Source organism: Pieris brassicae, chromosome 8 (genome assembly GCF_905147105.1).
Source record: "Pieris brassicae chromosome 8, ilPieBrab1.1, whole genome shotgun sequence".
Taxonomy (NCBI): Eukaryota; Metazoa; Arthropoda; class Insecta; order Lepidoptera; family Pieridae; genus Pieris; species Pieris brassicae.
Genome location: NC_059672.1, coordinates 2531008 through 2557865, shown reverse-complemented (window position 1 = coordinate 2557865; position 26858 = coordinate 2531008). Strand labels below are relative to the sequence as shown.

General features: G+C 34.6%; 1 protein-coding gene across 4 annotated transcripts in view; it reads left to right on the top strand.

Moving 5' to 3' along the window:
- LOC123713049 (ATPase family AAA domain-containing protein 2-like) overlaps positions 1-24113 on the top strand; it is a 33229-nt gene extending 9116 nt beyond the window's left edge. For 3 of the 4 annotated variants that reach the window (XM_045666533.1, XM_045666536.1, XM_045666535.1), the window contains 18 exons: positions 632-722; positions 3075-3168; positions 4178-4456; positions 6826-6962; positions 7627-7838; positions 8297-8403; positions 9523-9689; positions 9883-10051; positions 11460-11642; positions 13117-13273; positions 13520-13686; positions 14229-14377; positions 15623-15640; positions 16424-16608; positions 17296-17447; positions 19132-19310; positions 21399-21475; positions 22512-24113. In XM_045666533.1, coding sequence (XP_045522489.1) covers positions 632-722; positions 3075-3168; positions 4178-4456; positions 6826-6962; positions 7627-7838; positions 8297-8403; positions 9523-9689; positions 9883-10051; positions 11460-11642; positions 13117-13273; positions 13520-13686; positions 14229-14377; positions 15623-15640; positions 16424-16608; positions 17296-17447; positions 19132-19310; positions 21399-21475; positions 22512-22726 — 2738 coding nt within the window. In that variant the 3' untranslated portion in view covers positions 22727-24113. The remainder of the gene's footprint in view (positions 1-631; positions 723-3074; positions 3169-4177; positions 4457-6825; positions 6963-7626; positions 7839-8296; positions 8404-9522; positions 9690-9882; positions 10052-11459; positions 11643-13116; positions 13274-13519; positions 13687-14228; positions 14378-15622; positions 15641-16423; positions 16609-17295; positions 17448-19131; positions 19311-21398; positions 21476-22511) is intronic. The other variant, XM_045666534.1, reaches the window with a different exon arrangement.
- Positions 24114-26858: the final 2745 nt, after the last annotated feature.

Sequence of the window (26858 nt, the reverse complement as noted above, 5' to 3'; positions counted from 1 at the left end):
TCATATTACAGCCTGCTGAAAAGTTCTCTAACTAGTGGAAAAATCTAGAAACATTGCAGTCGAACCGTCTTCGTAATAATACTATAAATTTATATTAACTTACCTTATCGTATAATTTTTTTTCTCATTTAAATTACTACAATTTACTTTTTGATATTATTACACATGTAACTGTGAAGTCATAGGCACGCAGATGTGAATACTTTTGCTAATTTAGGACAGCTTTACAAGAATTTGCTTTATATTGTAAGTGATTGTATAAAGTTTTGAATCGAACTTGAAAATGTTGTTTTTGAGAGAGTTGTTAAAGATAAAAGGGGGGGGGGGGGGGATCTGTAAGAGAAGCGATGTGCAAATAAATTTTATATTTTTAGTTTGCTATTGTATAACTTATTAGAGATAAAAAAGCAAATTATTCCTTAACTATAACAATTTAAAAATTGAATTGATATACTAAAATAAATGCACTTAAATACAATCCTTAGTTGTAAGGACCTCGGGTAAAGGCTGTCTAGATTACTCCATTTATCTCTCCTTCGCTAAGTCTATTCAAAATTCTTCTCCTGTCTTTTAAATTCCGTTAGAACACCTGACCTGATTAGAGATAGTGACGTAGAGTATTTGTTTACAGCTCAGTCACCGTCGTCGAGTAGTAGCACGAGCAGCACCAGCTCTGATGCGGAAGAACTCAACGTGTCCATGAAGAATAAGACTAAGGGGAGGTGAGAAGTTAGACCTTAGTTATTCAACTGAACCGCTCTCAATCTTTAAACAATGAAAATTAGTATAAAAATATTCTTACCGATACAACTGTATCGTGAGACTAGGCCAGGGATTGAAAAGGTTCCTAAAACACCGATTAAGTATCGAAATTTATGGGAATCAGAATCGGAATTTTTTTTATTTTTTATTTAATTTTATTTACGTTTTTTACGTATTTTTTTCTTTGCTTACACTGCTAACTTTTACTATTATTATTATTTGTTTCTACTGAGTATTAGATTCTTATTTGTTTTTTTGCGACTGAGGCGCAAACTAGCTGCTGTGGTCTCTGGCAGAATGATCAGCGCTGTGGAACAAGTGTGCTCCTCAGCATAATGCTGAGCCAGGGCCAATTACAACCACAGCACACATGCATTACACAATTAAACCTTTTTTCTTAAAAAAAATTTTTCTCTCTATTATTATTATTTTTTAAATTATTTTTATTCTTGTATCATTGTTATTTTATGTGTTTCTGTGTGTGTGTTTAGTTAGTAATAAATGTTATGTCTATGTCTATGAATCGAAATGAGAACCTTTAAGAACCTGTATTTTATCGGTTCTCTGCTTGGTAGGTACGGGCCGCGTAACCGGGGGCATGGGGGGGGGGAGATTTCCTTTTGAAACGTTACTATGCGGGGCGGGGATTACATAACGCGTTATTGTTCATATTATTTTAGACAAGGGGGGGGGGCGGGGGGGGGGTTAATCTTAAAAATTGCGTGACGTTATACTTGTTCGTACCCCAGTGGCGCTAAGCTAAATTATGTATCTGTTTCATTATCATTTGTCAATCTGATATGCAAGCACAGAATTGATATATTGGAATTCTCATTAAGGAATTTAAATTGAGAACCAGAACATAAATTGGTACCGGTATTCAATACCTGGACTGGACAAAGAAAATTCTGTTTTGCACATCTTTTAATATAGACAATAATTCTCTAAATTAATTAAAGCAATCTTATTTTGACAGAACGATAGTCTGTCATTCCGAAGTTGTAAAATTTTTGGAGTTTGTTTAAAAGCAATGAATTTGGTTTATCGGTCAATGGAGCTAATGTTGAAAACGGCTTGCTACTAATAAAAATTTATCGTATTTTTTGTGTTTTGAGTTCTCATAAGATTTGTTACTAATTTTACAGTCGAAATAGTTTACGGCAACGTCATTTAGTTCAAATAAGCTCAATTATTTGACCTAATAAAAATCGGTTAATAAATTTATTAAAAAATAAATTTATTATTAAATATATAACTAAAATAGTAATTATTAATAAAATAATTGAAGTATGATCATCAAAAAAAAAATTTTGTTCTATAAGAGTGGATGCTCCATTTTGTAAGTTAAACTTTGATCAGGTTGCCATTTCTAAAAAAAGGAAAACCTTAAATCCATTACATATTACTGATTATATTGACCAAAATCAAAGGTTCCGGCGGGTAAAAGTATTAGGTACTGGTTGTACGACTATCGGTTTTTTACGGCCCCATATGAGTAGTCCCTTCGATGTCGTTAGAACAGATTTTGACGTATTTCCTAAAGTAGTGTTAAAAATAATTTTAGGAAATTTAGATTTTAACCAGATTTAAAGTGCCAGGGTCATTTATAAGTGTATATTTACGTCTCCTAGTGTGGGTAGGTTTCCTTTGAGTTCACCGCTTGCTCTTGCTATCTCTCCTTGGAATATAACTTGGTCGTCCAACTTTATTTGAACCAAACGAACACCGCGAGCTGAGTATATTCGCGATTTATTTTAATTCTACAACTTAAGAAAAACACTTTTTGAACGGATTGAAGTTATGTATTATTATTAAAAACTTATATATGTTTACATAATTCTAAATTTTTAAATTTTTCCGACGTTTCGCGTGCTTTACAGCGTGTTAAAGGTGATGAATGTCAAAAGTATCACAGCTGTAGAGAAAGTTGTGTTATCTGTATTTATTTCCCCGGAGTTGGTATCTACTAAAAGATGACGGGTTTTTGCAAAAATGACTCACGGTGCCCTATATTTTCGCGGATTGTTTGTCTTGGGTGTCCCCCAGGACACCGTGTTTTTCTTAATGTGTAAAAGCTATGTTAACAAAAGACAATACAATTCTACAACTACAATAAATATAATAAATGAAGAGATAGAATGTTAATGGTTTTACTGCTAGAAGTAGTTTCTTCCAGATAACACAAATACAATAAAAAATGAAAAACAATACATAAAGTTAAAAATAACGAATGAGTTTTTAGTGTTTGTTGTCTGCTCAGGCTTCATATACAGGTATTGATGTTAAAATGTGTTTTTTTTAAAATATTCCAGACAAAAGACAAAATCCACAGATGATAAGAAAACTGACCGAGCTTTAAGAGATATCCAGCCCATTGAAGTAGATGGCAGCGTTCGGTTTTCTTCGGTACGTCTTCTGTTATATTTAATTATTGTCAAACTGTTTGTTCTCTATGGTTTCTACGTTTTGATATACGATTGGGACTTTTGAAAACCGGTAAATTATTTTATCGATCTTTTAAATGTAAATGTTACAGTCTTTTGCGTTCTAGTTTTTATCCAGTTGTTATTTTTAATTGTTTACATTTACATGTGTGTTTGTAAACGTTTTGGTGATATTAGGTGGTTTTTCAGTTCTTGTCTATGCCCCTATTTGAGAACTGGTAGTAAATTTAGAAGATTTATTTTTTACTGACGTTCATAAGTATATTAACGGCCCGTTTCTATACTCAATCTCAATTCAATGTTTACTACAAAAGATTGATATTTCAATCCATTTCTCATAAAATACTAATATACAATTGATGGTTTATGGCATTTTTCAATATAAAATTTCGTAATTCCGGATTTTTAAATTATAGATCTAGTATAGAAAGCGGCCGTTAATTAGGTAAGAAAAAAATCAATGGCGCTACAACATTTTTTAGGTCTGGGCCTCAGATTCTTTATCTGTTTCATGATCATTTGTTAATCGAATAGGCAAGTGATAAGCCTTCAGTGCCTCACGCACGCCTTTTTGGGTCTGAGGCAAGCCGGTTTCCTCGCGATGTTTTCCTTCACCGTTCGAGCTAATGCTAAATGCGCATTTAGAAAGAAAATCCATTGGTAGCTGGGGATCGAACCTACGAGCTCAGGGATGAGAGTCACATGCTGAAGCCACTAGGCCAACACTGCTCCCTAAGTGATTAGTTAGTTACCTAATAACTAAAAATAAATAAATAATAATATTTTTGTTTGGTATAACTATAGTCCCAAAAAAAAATCGCACTACAAATCCGGAATCGCTCACATAAATTACCTGAAAAAGATTGCTTATTGCTTGAGAAGTCCGCCCTCGTTATGACAAAATATTAATTATATATAATGTTATATTTTGAAAAATTAACAAATTTTTAATTCCAAACAATATTCTCCAGGTCGGAGGCCTAGAAGAACACATAAAATGTCTCCGTGAAATGGTCCTGTTCCCGCTCATGTATCCAGATTTATTTCAAAAGTTCAAAACGCGGCCGGCCAAAGGGATTCTGTTCCATGGACCGCCTGGAACAGGCAAAACTCTTTTAGCGAGAGCTCTGGCGAATGAATGCAGCCTTCTGGGGGGAAGAAAAGTCGCGTTTTTTATGCGAAAAGGTGCTGATTGTTTGAAAAAGTGGGTCGGCGAGAGTGAGAGGCATTTGAAGCTGTTGTTTCAGCAGGTGAGTTATTTTGTACATATAGTATCGCACGTATCACCTCGACGTACGTAGTTCCACAAATGAGCGTTTTTAAGGCGGTTTTTACACGCACCAACACTATGTGGACCCAGCTGCCCACTGAAGTATTTCCGAACCAATTCGTGTAGAGTCATTCTAGAAAAGGGCGTGCTAATTGAAGTGAAACTTCTTTGTCGGCGTTGGAAAAAAAATTACCATCACATTTTCCCTTTACGCGTCACATTTTTGAGTTACGCGCCATCTTTTTCTTGTCCCTACCACGGTTTATTTGAAGAGATTTGAAGCAATATATAATAACGATAACAATGACAGTAATAATTCCATTACAATTAATAATCTTAGTAGTAATAAGGTAAAATGAAATAATTGTTTTATTTGTATTCATGTCTATGATAATAAAGACTTTTGTTGAACTTCTAATTTTATCATAAAGAAGTTTCACTTCTTACGTGTGTACACTAGTAGACGCACACATTTTTTTTTTAAAGCCGGCAACGCGATTGCGAGCTCTCTGGCAATCTGGCAATGTTATATAAAAAAGTGTTGTATATGTAAATTTTATAGTAAGTAAGATTAATGGATTGACGCTTTGTGATTCTTAGAAATTTTAAGTTTTTATACAAATAGTAACTCCCGAATATATGTACTTTCCCAGTTTATAGAGCGGTTTTTAATAGCTGCTTTTAATAGAGATTTTTAAGATCTCTCTTGAGATCTCGTCAATATTAAATTAATATGTAAACGCGGCAAATCTAGACTTTTTGTGTTCCATCTGTGTGTGCGTGCTGATTTGGATGACCAGTCAATGTTTATTTATTTATTTTATTAAAGTATTCCTACACATTAAACAATTATTCCTACAGCTACTCATTAAAAAATATTCAAACAATTACATTATACACAAAAGCCAAAAACAGAATACACATTCACACATAAACATAAAGCACAGTTTTACATATTTATACAAAAACATAACAAAGTACACATTCATTCTAAATTATAAGTTCTAAGATTCATTGATCATTATAATAAATATTTAATATAAAGGAAGAATTACAAAGCCATTATTAATAAAAGATGCCAGAGTTTTTTTTAATGCGTTTTGAGTCACATTAAATATATCAATTTGCTGGTAATTTGTGTTATAATCTGATGGTATACGTACATACATGGCTGAGTTACGTAAATAGTTTTTATCAGACAACGGATTACGCGAATCGATTGTTTTAATGAACTTAAATATAGGATTAAATTTTGGCCTGTATTGCCAAAATACAGTACCTTATTTATGGTCTAAAACAGGTCTACTCTGAAGAATGATCTTCTGACAACTGAGGATATTGATGTAAATCTAAAAAATAAAATAAATATAAAATATGTTTATTATTGAATATAAGATACAGGTATCACTTATTAACTTAACTGGCACTCCATAGCAGAAGACCAACAAATATGGGGGTTTAACTTTACCCCACTTTACCAAACTTTACCCAAATCGGGGTTCCTGATAATTCATAAATAAATAATGTATATTACTAACATAATCTAAGCTAACCTACTAACAAAAATCATTATTTTTTGTTTACGGTAATATAGCAATTAGTGACTATTGTAAAACAGACAAAAAGGCTTATTATTATTAGACATCCCTACTGATCGGCAAAGACAGAGGGCCGAGATAAAAACCCTGTTTTGAAATATCAAATCATTATAGCAAAGGACTATGGCAAACATAGATTGAAAGAATGAGCATACGGTATTGAAAGTGTAGTACGTCCAGTTGATTTAATATATATTGAGGCAGGTATCGTGATATGAATAATGAAAAAAATCAATGGCGCTACAACCTTTTTAGATCTGGGCCTCAGATTTCTGTATCTGTTTCATCAACTATAGCTTACGCTCTTCCGGAAACTATACCCTTGAAATCCCATCTCATAACTCCTGCTTTCTTGGCGATTCCTTTAAGGTCGCAGTTAGGCTATGGAATTCACTTTCCGTCCCTATTCGCTTAGCTCCTTCTTTATCTTCCTTTAAATTTCTTCTGCTTGCCGATTAATTATTAGTACGTAACTAATAATTAATCGGCAAGCCGGTTGATTTTTCTTATACAGCTTGTCTTTGGACATAGGCCTCCTCTTAGGGCTTCCACTCTTCTCTGATTCTAGATTTACGCATCCACATAGGAACAGCTACTCTTCGCACATCATCTTCTCATCTTTTTATTTGTCATAGCGAGGAAGCCATTCAGTCACTTTCTTCGTTCATTTATCTTTATCTTCTCTCATAATGTGTCCTGTCGATTTCAATAAAAACATATATTTGTATAAATTAACAGCATATATTCGCAGGCGAACAAGATGAAGCCATCGATAATATTCTTCGACGAGATTGACGCGTTGGCTCCCGTACGAAGTGTCAGACAGGAGCAAGTGCATACAAGTGTTGTGGGGACTTTATTGGCCGAAATGGACGGAGTTTGTGAGAGGTAGAAAAAAAAACTGTGTTAATAAGTATAACTAAAACTTCCGAAGTATGGAATCGATTCCCGGTGGTCCGTCTTCCGTGAGACGAGCTCCGACTATTTAAAGTTAGACTGTTCTCGAACCTCAAAGGTCGGGAATGCACACATTAAAAATGGGTGCCCATGGGCTGTGGTGTAAGCCCTTTTTGGCCGTCCCGTACGCTCGTTTACCCCCTATTATATATAAAAAAAAATTGTTTCTTTTATGGGAGCGTTCAAGTATTACGTCACGCAGTTTTTGGAGATTCTTGCCCATCCCCCCCTCTTGTATCCAATAGTAAAACGTTTCGTGACCACCCCCAGTGACTCTTTATACCTAACACTTAACATTATGTGGTGTAAAGTACTGGAAAGTCGAAAATAATATTGTCAATAACGCGTAATTCAATCCCCGCCCCGCATCGTAACGTTTTACAAGAGGACAACCCCCCCCCCACAAATTCGTTACGTAATACTTGAATGCTCCCCATGACTAACAATGTAAAACTCATTTTAAGACAAATTTGCGCGCCATTGTATCTGGCGGAATATGCGAACTTACTATTGTACACATTTGTGCAATAATTTCAATAATTCTTAATACTGGAATGTCATCATGATAATTGTCATTGTATCTTTTCCTTTACAGAGGTGAGGTGGTAGTAATAGGTGCAACTAACCGACTGGATGCGGTTGATCCAGCTTTACGACGCGCGGGTCGTTTCGACCGGGAGTTGCATTTCCCACCGCCCCATGCACCAGCTAGACGGGACATATTGGAGATATACACGAGGGATTGGACCCCACGTCCCAACGAAGACACTTTGAACTACATCGCAGAGGTCACTAATGGATATGGAGGTAATTAATACGGCAATAAATCTTTACCCTGAGGCCATACGTTGGACCAATTTAGTATACTTTTATATATTCACATTTAATATCAGCTCGAACGGTGAATGAAAACATCGTGTGGAAACCGGCTTGCCTTGTTTTTTTTCTAACATAGCCTTTTTTCGGGAAAAAGTCCCGGTTCATGTTAGCGCAAACACAGTTATACACAGAATTTCCACACACACCTAAACGAGCAAATTATGAGTACATTGTCTTTGTTACTACATAATGTTCATAGTATATATGGCGTTTTGAATTATAATTTAAAAATTGTAAATATTATATTTTTTTCATTAGAATGATGTGCTTTATGAATACAGATATACACAAACATTGAAACAGACATTAATATAGCATGTATATGAAAAAACTGACATTACTGTTTATTAAAATATGGGAAAGTTGAAAAAATATTTCTATTTCAGGTTCAGATTTGAAAGCGTTATGTTCTGAAGCAGTCCTAAAGGCATTGAGAAGAGTATATCCGCAGGTGTATGAGAGCGAACACGCTCTGGTCATTGATCCCAAAAATGTGAGATTTTTTTTTGTTACTACCTTCTTTTTATTATAAGAATAAACAATTATATAATTTAGCTCTGACTTTGTTTAGGATTCGTTATTTTATACGTTAACTCTGCCATCTTTCTTCTGAAGTTCCATACTCAGGGGAACATTGAAGTAATTATCAGTAGGAAGGTAAAAGGTATATCTGTTGATATACCTATAAAACAAAGATGTCAGTTACATTCAAAGGAAGGAAATTGTTAGCATTTTCTCTAACATGATTTCTGACGTTTGGGCCTGTTCAAGTATTACGTAACCATATACGTTTGTCTATGCTTGAAAATGAAATGCATTTTGGAGGATTCCTACAAAAAATTAATACGTTTATGTGGTATTATTTTCGAGAGTTTTGCTTACTTTTGGTGACAAGTTGGGTTTTTTTTTTTTTATAAAATAGAGGGCAAACGGGCAGGAGGCTCACCTGATGTTATGTGATACCGCCGCCCATGGACACTCTCAATGCCAGAGGGCTCGCGAGTGCGTTGCCGGCCTTTTAAGAATTTGTACGCTCTTTTCTTGAAGGACCCTAAGTCGAATTGGTTCGGAAATACTTCAGTGGGCAGCTGGTTCCACATAGCGGTGGTGCGCGGCAAAAATTGCAGTAATGCTGCTTAGTTATGTCTTAACAAAGGCTTTATGTTGTGTTCAAACCCTTTTTGACGTATTCTTCAATTCACGTACGAAATGTGATCATGGCACATACGTAATAACGTACGTATGTGCAACGTACGTAGAACCTGTTCGGTCAAATCAAACAAACTCTATGTTTATTATCAAACGTTTACAATTCATGGTGGAAGTCTCCCATCACAAACTTGCGTTATACTTAAAAGGTTACAATTAATAATACGTAGCTGTATTATAAAGTGTTTTATTACTCAATATACTATAATAGTTCGTAGAATTGTATAAATAAAGTCGTTTATTCAGTTAAAATATCTATCTCTTTTCATCACAACGTCAAACGTATTTGAGAGAAAAAGACGAAATAATGCAACAAGCATATTTAGCTTGTATGAAATATTCACGTATAATCTGTACCCATAATAAATTGATTTCAATATAAGCATTTATCTCCGCATTTCAGATAGAAGTAACCCAAACAGACTTAGAAACAGCAATGGACGGTCTAGTAGCGGCTGGCTCCAGAAGCTGTCCCGCATCAGCTCGTCGTTTGCCCCATTACTGTCGGCCGTTGTTCTCGGTGCAAGTACAAAATGCGGCTAATCTTCTGCCTCCTATGGATAACAACAGGTTCACGATTCATATGATTTTTTAATATTTTAATATATTTGATGACGTCATAGAATGTTGAGACGTAAGCTATGTTTTACTATAGTATTAATGATCTATCTGTGGCTGCTGTCTTTTATCTGTGGTGTTCTATAGTATACTTGTTCGTTCTTTTCCTAACGTACAAACGAATGAATTAAAAATATGTTTTCAGGTTAAAAGAGCTGCGATCATCGAACGTGTTGTTAATAAGTGGAGAATGTGCGGACACACACATCGCTCCCGCGTTGCTTGCGGAGTTGGAAAATCTCACAGTTAAAGAATTAAGTCTGGCAACACTGCATTCAGCACTTGCCTTTACGCAGGAACAAGCCCTTATTTCCGTAAGTTTACAATATTTTATATAAATCGTTAATGTCGTTTGGACTAAATTAATTTGACGCACTAAATAATATAAAAAACTAAATTAATTAATCAATACACTGGCTTTCGCTCGGACAGATAGTTAAACGTTTTCGACGCTGCTTTATTTAAATCAAAATGCTAGCGACTTGATTGAATATCGACATTTAATTAACTGTCTAGAGATTCAATTAACTCTCTGATTTAACTACTTTACTGCGACATATATGCATCTTCTACCGCATTTACCATGGAGAGTGTTCAGAGGAGTTGTTCGGATTAATACCTGCAGCTGAGTTTCAGCATCGGACGTCGAGGCAAAATACAAAATTCCACCCGTATCACCTCGACGTCCGACGTTCCACGACTGAGCGTTTCTCAAGGCAATTTTTGCCGCGCACCACCGCTATGTGGAACCAGCTGCCCACTGAAGTATTTCCGAACCAATTCGACTCAGGGTCCTTCAAGAAAAGAGCGTACAAATTCTTAAAAGGCCGGCAACGCACTCGCGAGCCCTCTGGCATTGAGAGTGTCCATGGGCGGCGGTATCACTTAACATCAGGTGACCCTCCTGCCAGTTTGCCCCCTATTTTATAAAAAAAAAAAAAATATATATGTCACACCACACCACACTAAACACCTTCCCCAGTGACGTCATCAACAGTGGTTGCAGATTTGGTGGGCGTCATGAGGGTAAAGCGCGAACACAAAACACGACGATTGTAGTTTTCGCAATATTTTATTTACACTGATGATACCCTAATATTTTATGGTAGTTATTTAATAATAAATTATAAGTTTTAAGACCGAGCAGTGAGTTCAATGCACCAATCTAGCGACCAACACTCAAGGATCCAACTCGATCCGTCTCCACTTCAAAAAGGCCCCGTAACAACCAACGGACTGGGCTATATATAGATGGCGCTTCGACCCCATTCGAGCAAAGTGCTCTGCTCTCATTGGTCGTTTGTTTAATAACGATTGCAATCTTATAAATTATAAAAACGTAACTAATTTTAACTAAAATCACTAATTTGTTTAATATCGTAAAATCGCGTATTAAGTTAAATTAAGATTAATGCAACGTGTTTAAATGATAAAGAGAATTTAATGTGTTATCGTACAATCAACAAGCAACTCGTTGAATGGCTTCCTCCGACATATACAACGTTTTAGCGTAACCTAGTTATATATTTAACTTACATTTAACTAAGGTAGTGGTCTCGCAGTTACAGAACAAAATGTCATGTAAGTCTGCTAAATGGTGTTTGACAATGTTATTTTAAGAAAAACACTATTTGAACGGATTAAATCCATGTATTATTTTTGAAAACTTATAATTATTGTTATTTTACAATTGAATAACAAATGGATAATTTGAAATCCCAGCTGTTCTCGGAATGTCGTCGTGCTGACCGCGGCTGTGTTCTCTTCATTCGGGGTATTTTGGAAGTGTGGGAGGCCTTACGGGGTCCAGGGACTGCTCTGTTGGTGCAGATGTGGAGGGCGAAGGCGGCTGGAGATAACACGTTGTTGCTGGCCACAACTAGGCATTGTGATTTGCCTGATGAGGTAATATTGTTTATACCATAATATTGTATAATGTTGATAAAAGTCACAAGTCAGTATTTAAAGTCCAAATACCATTAGTAAATATTATACATGGTAATGGAACGTGTATTTAAAGAAAACATTTTTTTTTACCGGATTGAATCTATGAATTATTATAAACTTATTAAAACCCCAAGACAAACAATTCCCGAAAATAGAGGACACCGGGAGTCATTTCTGCAAAAACCCGTCATCTTTTAGTCGATACCAACTCCGGAAAAATAAATACAGATAACACAACTTTCTCTACAGCTTTGATACTTTTGACATTCAACACCTTTTGTCTTCAGTCACCGTGACCACGCACGCTGTAAAGCACGCGAAATGTCAGAAAAATTTATAATTATGTGAAATAGTTATAAGTTTACATAGCTTCAATCCGGTAAAAAAATGATTCTTTAAATGTGTAAAAGCTATGTTAACAAAAGACAATACTAAGAACGTCTATTTATTAAGTATAGGCTAAAATAAATACAAAAGGTATCGCTGAAATTAAATATAGGATGATTAGGTAGTTAAATGTAGTTATTTTAAAAAAATTACATTATCTAAATGACGGTCATCTCGAAGATGGCACTCCACTAAACGCGATCGCAGATTTGTGAAAACTCTTTGAACTGCATCCTTATAAGATCAAGTTAATACAGGAATTAAATGAGGCCAACTACGGAGCAAGGTTGGCATTTGCTGAAGAAATGCTTAGTCGATTTTCCACTTTTGACAACGTCCTTTTTTCTGGATGTTGTCAAGTGTGGAAAATCGAGGCCGTCATTTAGATGTTATTTTTAAAAAATTAACTACATTTAGACATAGACATAACATTTATTACTAAACACACACACAGAAACACGTAAAATAACAATAATCAAAAATAAATAAAAAATGATAATATTTTTTTAAAGAAAAAGGTTTAATTGTGTAATGCGTGTGTGCTGTGGTTGTAATTGGCCCTGGCTCAGCATTATGCTGAGGAGCAGAGTTGTTCCACAGCGCTGGTCATTCTGCCAGAGACCACAGCAGCGTCTTGCGTTTGCGTCTCAGTCCCAAAATAGGACTAAGAATCTTTTTAGCCCATACTTAATAAATGGATGTTCTATTACGTCATCCGATCTTTGATCCCGTTTATCTTGAAGCTGAATCTCGTATTATTCAGTTGACATTCTGAAACGAGTCTTGAAGCATGGTGTATGACTCCCGTATGTCAAAATCCAATATGCTTTTGGCATACGGGAGTCAAAGTCAGCGCGTCTCGTTTCTGAGTCTAAAGTGTCTTTGGTCTACTTACGGTCTTCCGTTGCGGCAGCATAAGTTTGAGTGCTTGTTCGTTTCGAAACTACGTATTAAATTAACATTTGGATCCGTTAATAATGAATCCTGAATTAAATCAGAAGAATCAGGCCGTAAATTGTAATTAGTCATACATATTTAATTTCAGCTCCGTGAAATATTCCCCGACTACAAAGACTGTATATACAGAGTGCGAGAACCAAACGCTAATGAAGTTATCAACTTCTTTAAACCAATTATAACTGAGATTCCCTTACATCCGCCAGTCCTAGAAAATAATGAGCCGCCGCCTCCGTTGCCTCGAGGTAAGTATTAACAGCAGGGTTACTCTGCAATTTGATTAGATAAAATTGGGGTTTCGTAATTCTAAGATTTCGAAGAAAAAACTTCCGAATTGTGTAAAGTAATTCGAATAATTTCAATTTCCACATACAGATCGATAAATACACTTGAATAAAAAAAGGTCCTACGATTTACAATAGTTAAAAGGCCTAACTGTGATATAAATAGCCATACTTCTGTGTATATTCTCCTATTGATCTGTATTCTAGCTCCCCCCCCTCCACCGCCCAGAGAGAGTAAAGAAGAGATATCTAGAAGGAAGAGAAAAGAGGATTATAAGTTGCGGGAGTTAAGGATATTTCTACGAGATATTTGCAGGAAACTAGCGTCGAATAGGCGGTTTTATAAGTTTACCAAACCTGTGGATTTAGAAGAGGTTATACATGAGATATTTTAATTTAAAAGTATTGCAGTAGATTGCCATTGACAAGTGTCAAATTGACATTTTGATAGTTGACAATAAAAGCAGATTATTAAAATAAACTTATCTGAAAACACTTTTAGTCCTTCCGGTCCGGAAAGTAGTTAGTACCGCCAGTAATTTCTATAATATTTTTAAAAATAAATTAACAAAAGTGTATCATAATTAGTATATATTTTTTTCCAAGTAACACAGACGCTGTGTGTTAAAAGTTCTCGAAGTTTAATTAATGTATATCTCTTACAAAAATTTGGAAAATATACCAATTCAAAAATAATTAGTAGTAGAAAAAAAAGTCACATCGCTAAATAAACATTATATTTTTACGTATTTAATTACATGTACGTTAAATTAACGTACATCTTTTTAACCGACTTCAAAGATCAGAGGATTTTTTTAATTTTTTCGCGTGCCTTTTTTAAGTTGAGTTACGGTTACATTTTATTTCTAGTATTAGTGATGTGTCCGTGACAAATAAACAAAGATTAATATTATAGGTGACAGATTACTTGGAGATAATCAAACAGCCAATGGACCTCGAGACAATGATGACCAAAGTCGACATGCACAAATACAACTGCGCCAAGGAGTTCCTTGACGATGTTGACCTCATATGTGCCAATGCTCTTGAGTATAATCCCGATAAGTGAGTATTGACTGTTATTTGTTAGTCAAGCGCAAGATTTTTCATACAAATAATGTGTAATTTTATAATAATAATAATAATAATTAAGCCTCATTTATTTCTTGAATAATTTACTAAAATTTATACACATATTTTTTTTTAGGACCTCTTACTGAGTATAGGCCTCCTCCAACTGGCTCCATCTTTCTCTGTTTTGAGCATTTTTCTCCCAATCCTCTCCACCAACTTTCTTAAGCTCGTCAGCCCACCGTGCAAGAGGTCGACCACGCTTTATTTTTCCTGGTGGTCCTTTCCACTTTGTTACCATCATTGTCCACCTGTCATTGTTTTTATAATAATAATAATAAGTTCCCATATTCTGCCACATACAATGGCGCAAATTTGTCTTTAAATGAGTGTTACATTTGACATTGTTAGTCATAGAGAGCGTTCAAGTATTACGTAACGAATTTGTGGGGGGGGGGTGTTTCCCTCTTGTAAAACGTTACGGGGCGGGGCGGGGATTGAATTACGCGTTTTTAATATTATTTTCGGCTTTTCAGTACTGTACTGTACGCGCTAGAGAAATTTGTATATAAAAATCAGTGCTGAGATACCTCTTTATAAATCAATACTATTATTGATCAATATACAGCCATTTCCAATAATGATATACAATTTCTAGCTGGTTGTTTTGTGATTTTTACTGTATTAGTTTTTCTATAACCAGCCACTTCGCACTAACCTTGAAAACTTAAATGATTGACGTCGCAATACTAGTAGAAAATATGACGTATATCTTGTATGAAAAATTTTAGCGCTTCTCGAAATGTGTATGAACTTTAATAACCTTAGTTACTATTATTTTCTTATACATAGAAAATACAGTTTTTTCCAGATTAACACTTGAATATTATAATTTTTTTTAAAATAAATTTTGATGATTCAAAAACGCTGAAAGTTTCAATCGTTAAAACTGTATTTCGTTAAGAAGTTCACATCACTTAGTATTCATTCAATGTTAATTTCTTTTGTGTAAATAAAGATATTTTCGTCATCAAATTCTTCTCAGTTTTGTTATCGAAATAAATAAAGGCAAAATCTATGAAGTTAAATATTATGCTTTATACATGCGGCACGCTTGCGGTGCCTTGCCTTTGTCTATTCCGTGTCAAGCTTGGCATGTCCCTGACTCTCCCACTAATACCATCGCTTTGAACCACTCATAACATTGTTTTTCTTTCATACTGTCGCTGCCGCTCAAAGGGCTAGAGGGGTTTGTAGGTATGAACAATGCTTATATTATTAAAGATATATATATGTAAATTGTAAAGTATAATTTAGTATTAGTTTATGTATTTACATCCTCTAACCTTTTGTATAACATTCGCTTATATCATTTTTCATGTATATATTTGGGTGTATAGGATATATGTAAATATCATTGTATGTGAAAATCTGTGTATTCATATGTTTTACATTCAAAACTATCTTAGATAATTTGTAATTAATTTAATATTTATGTTTGAATTTAGTTAGACTTTCAGTATTCGAGTGCTGTGTACTTTGTAATTTCCTAAATTCAAATCGCGACAAGTTTGCAATTTCGATGTATTCCTCTGAATATCAGTAGCGCGTACGCAACCTTCAAATCGTGTGATACATAAACTCGGGATTTCATTCCTTTTTTTTTTAGAGAATAGAGATTTTTTAATTAAACCATTTAGGGCTATTTAAGACTTTATCATAAGGTAATATTGACTCTAAATCAGTGTTTCCCAACGTGATCCCACGCCCCGCAGGGGCAATTTGATTCTTAAGGGGAACTATTCAAAAATTTATTAAAATTATATGGGATTTGAATTTGAGTTTTTCACTGTGTTTTAAAAATTTATTTATTGTGTTTCGTTAACAATTTCCTAGTAATTTTTTTAAGGTTGTGTAAGTGAATTCCATTTGTTTATATTAAAATTGATTTATATTTAATTGATCAAAATCTTATTATATTTTGCTTGTGTGGTTTTTTTTTGATAAATACTCAAATTAATGTTGATCATCATATACCAGGACATCGTCAGATAAGCAGATACGTCACGAGGCGTGTTCGTTGCGCGATCACGCGCACGCGTTGATTGACGTAGAAATGGACAGCGATTTTGAGTTGGAGTGCCAGGAAATAGCCAGACGGAGGCAGGAGGATGGCAATAATGATACGGATTTACCAGATTTCATATATACAGCTACTACTTTGCGTAAGTAAACCGAATATTGTAAATAAAAATATTACCGATGCAGCCGGGGCGTATTTCGCGACGCCTGCCATTCGCGAACTAGTAGAATTAATTAAATATATATTGTTTTTATTTTTGGAAAAAATGTGGTATAAAAAGTCCCTGGACAATATGACAGTAGAGGGTTTATCTATTAAAAAAAACCGAATATTAGTTTGTATATCAATCTGATATTGTAAATTACAAAAAAAACTGTAATTTAATTTGTGGAGAATTTTTCGCAAAATCTGACGTAACATGTACATCGATAATATTATTTTTGGCTTCCGATTCCTATAAAAACAATACAGATGTTAAATAATTCGAGATGTACTTGTATTTATTATAGGTGATACAGCGTTCAGGTATTAAGTAACGGATTTGGTTTTGATGCGTTACGATGCGTTGCAGGGTCGGAAAGACACTTGGTGGTCAACGTTACAGCGCGTTAGATGGTAGTGAAATATGGTCAAATATCTCAAACAATTCGTTACATAATACTTGAAGGCTCCATAAATATTGAAACATGCCGCCTCCTTATAATTTTTACTTTTACAGTATGACCATGTTATTGACACATAGAAATATCATTAATGACCGGGATCTGAACGCGTGAACTCAGTATTGAACGCCATAATACTAAAGTAAAACGACTCGTTTATATTACAGCCGGTTTCGAATCATCCCACAATGACAGCAAATCTATGCGGACTCCGCAAAATGGTGAAAAGAGCGAATCGCAAAGTGCCAAGCGTAAGAGGAGACGAATGAATGCATGGTCCAAGGGTTTGCTGGCGAAACGACCAAGGACCTCACAAAAGGTATACTGTGATGCCAAAGAAGTATAACTTCTAACGTGTGTAAAAAAAATATTCTATGTTTGTTGAAAAAACGACACTAACATTAGAAAAAAAGTTATTAAAATTTAATACATTGAAAGTTTTATTATAACGCATTATCTAGTTACATGAAGTTTATTTAAATATCATAAAGAAATTGAATTTTTTTATTTTAGCTTGCAACGACATTGACAATTATTTTATATAATAATTATTATAATATTATTTGAGAAAATATATGTTTATGCATATTTGTATATATTTTATTCGGTTAAGTAACACTTGGAAAAAAAATGTGAGCCGACACGGGACGCCTGGCAGATGTGAAACATCGACATTATTTTGTAAAAGTAATATGCAGAAAAGTACATATTGTGATATGAACTAAATATGTCATAATGATAAAATAAAATATTACGATTTTTTTCCAGATATCGATGAATAAACATTTATTTTCATTAAATACAAAAATTTACGAATTTATTTCAAATCGTGACTACTTAATTCGTTTAATCAGTGACTTCGGTAATAGTTATATTCGATGTTGCCTCTGAGGATAATTGGTCGATGGTAACTGAAGTATGTTACAAAAGTATTGGACATAACATTAGTAAATTTTAATTGGCTTCAATATATTAGTGAACTCAAGAATCTTAGCTAGTTATTTCAATATATTACTAAAATCGTAAATTATAAGTATCAATAATGAATGTTTCACAATAAATTTGTTTGTTAATTGTTACAATAATAATTATTATTGTAACAATATATACGATGGTATATATATACAGTCTATATGCAGTAGTGTGTACGGCCGTCGCCACGGCATGCGTCGCCACGCCAGGAATCGTGAATTGTCAGTTCTAACGCGAACATTCATAGATATCCTTACTTTTACGTTGGTAACTTTTTTGAAAAACTTAAACGTTGGCTAACTTAAGGGTGCAGGCGCGCGCATCGTAAAAATTTACTCTAATCCGTTTTCCCTAACGAGAGCTCTTAGTTCAAAGAGAGAAAAAGAAAAACCTCTAGCGCTACAACTTTTGATCTCAGTTTCTTGTATGTTACGGAATTATTAGTTTTTTCTAATAGGCAATTGTGTACACGACATTGATTTAAGGGTTCAAGGCTTGCCGGTTTCCTCACTTTTTATTCCTTTAACTTACGAGCGAAGGTTAAACTTGCATATAGAGTTCTGAAATCTGTACACAGTCGTGATGCGAACGCACTCAATAGAAGACACGTACACTGATTCCATCAGACCAACACAGCACACATACATAATTTTTAATGCATTTATTAGGAACAACAAATGTACAATTCAAAATCATTTATTCATTTAGGTAACATAATGTACACTTATGAACGTTACTAAAGAAATACATGCTAAATGCTTCTAATTTTACATTTACTACCAGTTCGCAAGTCAATGGCGTAGAACGTTCGAGAACTGTTTTTTTTTTGTATTATGAAACGTTTGTAACGAGCTGCAACCATTACACCATGTTACACATGACATCTTAAGTAATAAATACTAATAAAATAAATTAAAAAACAAATGTACAAACATTCAATGTATATGTGTTTCTTTTTCCCATATGCCTTCTATTCTAGTCAAATATGGCTCCAGCGTATAAACCTGATGCAGTATTAAATTTATTTCTAGAATTTCAAAGACAGTCCCACAGCGATAACAGACGAGGAATGCAAAGAGAACAAACCGATCACTTCCACACCTCTACCAAATGGAGACGCTTCCTCTTCGTGCTCTGAAGATGACGTGCCTTTGCGAAGGCCTGCTGATGACTCGTTGCAGTTGGCGCACACGGATAACACTTTGATCAGGTATTTTAAAGACAGCTGTTTACATTTACTGACACCTATATGTGTCACCGGAATATAACAAAATCAGCAGGTTTATACATTTCCTAGGAAATTTATCAATTTGTAACGTAGTATTGGCTTTTGTTAAAATAGCTTTTACACATTAAGAAAAAACACTTTTTGAACGGATTAAAGCCGTGACCGTGTCACCGTGACCACGCAGGCTGAAAAGCACGCGAAACGTCGGAAAAAAATAAAATAAAATTTAGAATTATGTATATAGTTATAAGTTTTAATAATAATACATAGCTTTTAATCCGTTCAAAAAGTGTTTTTCTTAATTTGTAACGTGTAAATTAAATTTTCGTAAGATTCTAAACGGTAGGGTTAGGTTAGGATTTTTTCTTTTTCTTTTAATTGCTAGTGAGCCTACTTACGGCGAATTACGTCCCGGGGCCAAGGAAACTAAGCTATAATATAGAAGGCGTGTCGTTAATTTTATTAGTTCAAAAAAGAATATATACATTGGACGTGGTTTAGGTGGTTCAGGGTTAGTTTTGCTGTTAGATACAATTCCTTTCCTTCTACCACCTGGGCAGAGTTCGCGTCTTAAAACTAATATTATATTAAGTAAAGAAGTTAGGTTAGGTTGCGGTCCCTGGGTCTAATGCCTAGTGCGACCCCCGGGGGACTCAATGCGGTGCCGGACGTCATTCATTCAGAATTAATGTGTCCGGCAAAGCAGGTGATATGGAGGGCTCAGGAGGAAATTTTAGTGGGTCGGGTTTCTCCCCTCTGATTAACAGAGGGATAAGAGTTAACCATCCCCACAGTCTCCGCGATAGCGACTGCATGCGCTCGCGGGCCTGCCGTTGTGCATTTTTACCTCCTTCATAAAAAAAAGAAGAAAAAAAAGGTTAGCTTGCGGTGAAAAAGGCTAGCTGCTACTCGCCCTCGTACAATAGCGAACAGTAGGTCCTGGTGGTTTGAGTGGGTCCATTCCCACCCCATGGTCATCGCATCTTACGACCCACACTCCTCGCGCCATTTAAAAAATTGCGTACGCGCGGGCGCCCGTAATTGAGCTCCAAAAAAAAGTGTTAGGTTAGTGTCATATTCAACCAGTCAAAGCTCACATTCCTTATCAAAATAAAACAATCAAAAATGTTTATTGTGTCTCAAACTTTACATAAAATACATGAGTTGAGACAGCCCCCGTAAGTAGTCAGAGACACTTGTGTTGGGGATGACTCTCCTACTTCCCTTATTTATACAATATTGAGACGGTTGTTAGAAAAGAATATAAAACAAAAAGCTGCCAAAACGCAAAGCCGGTAAAAAATAAAATAAAATGTAATTCTCATATTCCCTTATTATCCGCTTCCTTATAACGCGTGAGTTCGGTAAGTTTAACAATTTGCCAAAATTTGGACGTCAAATAATACTATTTATCTCTTGTTTAGACTCCTACGAAAGTCTATTCTTAGGAAATTTAAACTTGCCGATTTTGTTATATTCCGGTGACATATACATATCTAGAAATTAGTTTTAAAAACTACAGAACTGATTTGGGTAAAATTTGATTCTAACCTATATAAGAAAATAGTCGATTTTAATTAACGGATTATCTCAACATAAGATTACTTTTCGATAACTGTACTTTGCCATGGAGATCTTTTAGTTTTTAGTGTAGATAGTGGTTCCACAACCTTCTAGGTCTGGGCCTCAGATTTCTGTAACCGTGGTCATTTTAGATAGGCAAGTAGGCGATCAACCTTCTGTGCCTGACCCACGCCATCATCTTTTTGGGTCTAAGCCAAGCCAACCTCCGATGTTTTTCTTTACCGTACCACTGAGTGTTAAATGCGTACATAGACATTATGCACAGCCGAGGATCGAAGCTACGACCCCAGGGCTGACTCGCACGTTGAAAGCATTAGGCTATCACGGCTCTCTTTTATTTTTTATAAAATGGGGGGCAAACGGGCAGGACGCTCACCTGATGTTAAGTGATACCGCCGCCCATGGACACTCTCAATGCCAGAGGGCTCGCAAGTGCGTCGCCGCCCTTTATTGGAGTTTATTTTAAATCTTTAAATATGATTACAGCACACCGAAGACATCGGAAAAAATAACGAAATCATCACCAAAGAAAAGAAATTCCGGTCACGATGCATCTAGTGGAGGTGTGTATTCATAAGATCTGTCTAGGACATATACTGATATAAAAGAACTCTGTATCGATGACGTCATTAAAGCTGATATTGCGGAGATGTACCATCCATTAAAACCGCCGCAATATCAGCACACCTTCAGTCTTTATTCTGAAGAATTCAGAGACAGGAGAGTCGTCTCAATATCTGAAAAATTTGTGGACTTATGAAATGATGTGTTTGGAAGCTAAAATCCTCATACAAAATATCGAATTCCAACAGAATTAACCAATAAACTCTTATGAGTTAGTTGTGAGTTTCTAATATTTACGCAGTGATAAAAATGTCTACCTAAGTTACAAAAGGAATAAGTTTCGTTGCTAATAGTGGCTCATATTGTTATAAAATATGATATTTTGGTTCAATAATCTTATCCAAGATTAAACTAAATCCTATATTGACGCAACCTGCGAAGGTCCCGGACTTCGTCGTAAAAAAATCTTTATAATAATAGTATTCAATGGTGATTATTATAAGACACTCTTTTCTCTAGAGCACTCATTTATTAAAAATACTCACCTGATGTTAGCTGCCCATATACAAACACATTTCCAGAGGGCTCGCAAGTGCGTTGCCGGCCTTTTGAGATTTGTAGGCTCTTGAAGGACCCTGCGTCGAATCGGTTCGAAGATAATTTAGTGGGCAGCTGGTTCCACATGGTGGTGGTAAGGCTTAAAACGCTTAATGATGGAGAGGCGGACGTGGAGGTGACAGGAGGAGAGGTGATACGTAGAGATGATGAAACTCAGCTGGTGGTATTTTTTCGAACAATCATCTGAGAACTCCATTGTAAATACGGTAGAAGCAGCAGAGAGACCCCACAACTACCCAACGCCGAGTGGCTTTATTATGAAGTATTTCACAAATGCCAAGGGTTCAAGATTCTCGTCGATCCTTTGAACCTTGAACCCTTGGCCAACTCTGAATTTGTGCAATGATGAAATAAATAAACAAAAACTGATTTATTTTGCATAAATAATGGAGAATTTATCTTAATTTATTTTTTCAGATGCTGAAAAACTACTGATAAACAAGACTGAATTAGATAACATTCTGTATAAGAATGCGAAATCTCTCCGCGCTATCGGCTTCGAGGCGCTCCTAGATTTATATTCACAGCTCAATCACACGATACAATTATACAGCGATAAATATGATAGAACGAAACTGCCACACGAATTACACAACGTTGTTACTAGGTATATCCAGTTAGCGAAGAAGTAGATTTGTATTGTACTGGTTGACTGCTTTACCGACCTGTCGGTAAAGCAGATTTTTGTGGAAGGACCAATCGATAGAGTTATTGAATACGAACAAGGAGTGATACAATGTGTTTTTTAATTCATACAAAAGTATTCAATTGTTGCTGAGTCATTAAAATTAAAAGGTATACAAATACAGCTAACCGTTTCAAAGCATTAAAGTAACTGGTCTGATAATTTTTTTTTTAATACTCCAGGTTTTTGTGTTTTTTTTTTAAATATCTAATCTAGTAGGCTATGCAAATTAACAGTTCCGGGCCGTAGTATGTTTTATAATAGTGTTCGGGGAGTGTTATATTTTTTTTGACAACACTGTTTATATTCTAGTAACATATCATCTACCTCATGTCATAAACATACATTTTCTGTACTCGAGTCATAAATATATTTGTGACACAATTTTTATTCAAAAAAAAGTAAAAGCAATAACTCTATTGGTTTTCCTTTTACAATGAAGCTCTAGGATAGGCTTGCTTCGAATTTCGAATTATTTATTTTCTTTGTTATAAGATTGCGTGAGTACAAATGTGAATTAATGTTGAAGGTAGGTTTAAATTTTTATTCTTAATTTCAATTCCAAATTTAAATGCGTAATTTAATAAATAAAAAATTGCCATTAATTTAATTTTGGTTTCAATGTATAATATGAGGGTACAGTAAAGTACCCTCAATTTTTGGTTGGATATTTCTACAATTTTGAGTACCCTCAATACCTAAAATATAAAAGCCATATTACTTTATATGTTTAATAAATTGAAGGAAAATAAGTTTTCGTTTTTTTATAAGCTCCGTACCAAATGCAAAATTTGTAGTGACATTCTCTATGTTAATAACATTTTGGTATAATCAAAGGGTAATTTCGTTCCATGCGGTAGTAAACTATGTGTGTGTTTCTAATTATTTTCTTTAAAAAAAATGTTAAATGGAGGGTAGATTTATCGCTAGCAACACTTTTGCTTACAATAATATTCCTTACTTTAAGGTTTTGGTAGTAAATAAGCCCGTTACCCGTGATCATCCCGTGTGGAATTCTATTTTCTAAATATTTATCGCGCAAGGGTCTGCCTTCTGTCAAAATGACAATTATCAAAATGACAATAGTTCAATATTTATTCCTGTTGGTTGTTATGTAGGTGAAACAAATCCAAAGCCGTCCAAAGCATTCAAAATGTGTATACTCTGAAATGTTTTGACAGAAGGCAAAGTGTCATAAACCTATCCGACCGGGGTCGGATTGGGGCACATTACTTATCGTCTAGTTGTAATGTTACTTACCATTTATTTAAGAGAATGCATTAAGGTCCACTCGATAACGAATTTTTACGTTTTTAGTAAATGTATTGCAAACATTTAATACGTTCTAAATTATCGCAATCCTGGGATCAAATCACAGGAAAACAAATTTGGCAGTGGCACATATCATTGTTGAAAACCCCAAGTTCCAATACGACAATACAAGGACCCATACAAAAATAGTTCGTACGTATTAAACTAAAAGGCTCTAACTGTGTAACTTCCAATAAAGAGTTTGATTCCGCAATTCCAAGGTGATTGACACAAATTGAGAGCGAAAGAAATGTGAGAAACAATATCAAAAGCACTGCCACTAATGTATGGTTGTCCACTACATGATTTTTGAGTTTTTTTTTACCAAATATATCCTTAAACATAGTGGAATTTCGATAACTCGAATGTCAAGGGAAATGCAAAAAGTCGACTTAACGAGTTTTCGACTTAAGAACTTCGAGATACAATGATGTAATTGTTGAAATTTTGAATTACAGAGGCACGATTTTTATTTTAATTTTTCAAATAAAAACGGTTTACATATTAATTAAATTAACTGGATGCAAGAAAATATGAATGTATTCATTCATTGTACGTGTGCAAGACAAAACAATATATTAGATGTCCCGAACTCGAACATTCATTTTGGATTTTATTGCTATTATTTCGGAGAATTCCAAGTAAGACGTCATAAGTCATTAGTTAGTCGTAGTTGGTAAACCAACTACGACTTACGGAGTCTCCGCTTTGAAATTCGAGTTATTGAATATAAATATGTATTACCAAAACTTTGTATGGAAATAACATTTTGTTCGAGTTACAGTCTGATTTAGATATAGAGGTAGTGGCAATTTTTTTTCGAGTTTTCGAGTTATCGAGATTCCACTATTTACAAAATTGTCAGGATTTTGAAGTTACACAGTAAAAGCTTAGGTTTACTTAAGATTTTCCATATAAAAGTTTAAACCAATTGTAGATAGCCTGGTCTGTGATAAGTCTATAATAGGATTGTAAATAAAACTTGCTTCGACATTGTATTTATTAACACCTGTCATATGGTCAATACTATATTTTGTCCCATTCAAATTTATTTAATTGTTTATAATGTATTCAATAATTTAGTTATAAAGTACTGGAATTACTGACATTGGTGACGGAAAAAGATTTAACGCAATATTTCTTGGACAACAGTAATATGTGTTTTATATATAGTTCTGTCAATTTTCTCCTTTTTATAAATAAATATGTACCTATAAGCTTTCATTGCCAGTTTATTTATTTAAATTTGCGAGACTTCTAAAAGCTTCATTCTTAGTTTTTTTTTATTATATCTAACCAAGACACCTAAAGCTATATATCTATAAAGCTTACTTGCACTTTAAATATAATCTACACTTAAAAAATTTGATTTAGTCCTTAATACTAATTAACGGATTTGCGAATGTAATTGTTAAGCGTTTAACAAGATTGCGTTGGCGGTCATGAGAAATCTATCAGAATTAAAATTAGACATCTACAATGCTCCAATATAGGATTCCAAAAAAATATCTTTACTTATGACCCTTTCATAATCGATATTATATCAAAATTAGCACCAATAGTAGATTGATGTTTTTTTTTTAATTTCGTAAACATATTACTGGTTGTCTGCCGACTTCATGACCAGCTCGGATCCAGCGTTGTAGTCGCAGTGGGTATGTTCAAAAAAAAAAACGATAAATTATCATATTTTGTACGTGTTTTCATTGTCATTTTACATGTCTGTTTGTCTCCAATTCTGACTTTAAATTAAAAATGCTGCGACCATTTTTGACGGCTGGATTCGCGCTTCATTTTTACGTTACAAATTTAAATTTGTTTAACCGATATAAAAAGGAATTTGTTAATCGTTGTTAGCGAAGCGATATAATAATACAAATTAGCTTTTTTGTCCGAATTGTTTTTTTTTTTTCAATTGTATTTTTGTTTTTATTTGAATGTGGATTGTAAAGAATTGTGAGCAACGATATCAAAAGCACTGCCACTAATGTATGGTTATGTCATATAACTACCAAATTATTCAGTAATAAGATTGTATTAAAAATTTGATCGATTTTTTGAGTTTTTTTTACTAACAATTTCCTTAAATAGCAATTGAGCCTTCCTTGCCTTAAATACCTAAAGCGCGGCCGAAGCTCGGCTGTGCCTTTACCTTTCTATAATTAATAAGGCGAAGTACATGACAATACTGATGTCTTAGATTATTAGCAGTGTCTATGGTACACGCGTGACAAAAAATTGATGCAGATATAAGATATAAAAACCATAAGGACCTCGTATTTTTTATTTTTAGTAGTAAAAGTAATAGTTTGAGCGGTATTGGCCTTATGGCTTCAGCGTGTGGCTCTCATCCCTGATGTCTTAGGTTCGATCCCCGACTGTGTACCAATGGACTTTCTTTCTATGTGCGCATTTAACATACGCTCTAACGTTGAAGAAAAACATTGTTTGAGGAAGCCGGCTTGCCTTAGACCCAAAAAGTCGACGGCGTGCGTCAGGCACAGAAGGCTGATCACCTACTCGCCTATTGGATATACAAATGATCATGAAACAGATACAGAAATCTGAGGCCAAGACCTAAAAAGGTTGTAGCGCCAGTGATTTATTTTATTATATTTATTTTATTAGTAATAGTTTACCGTTTTCATGAGTTATTAGCTGACTCGTGAATAATGTCGTTTATCCCTGGATTCCTTCATAATTACCGCACGCGGTCGCTTTGGCCTAATCAGACATCTTAGATCTAACAATAATTGTGTTCCAAAAGT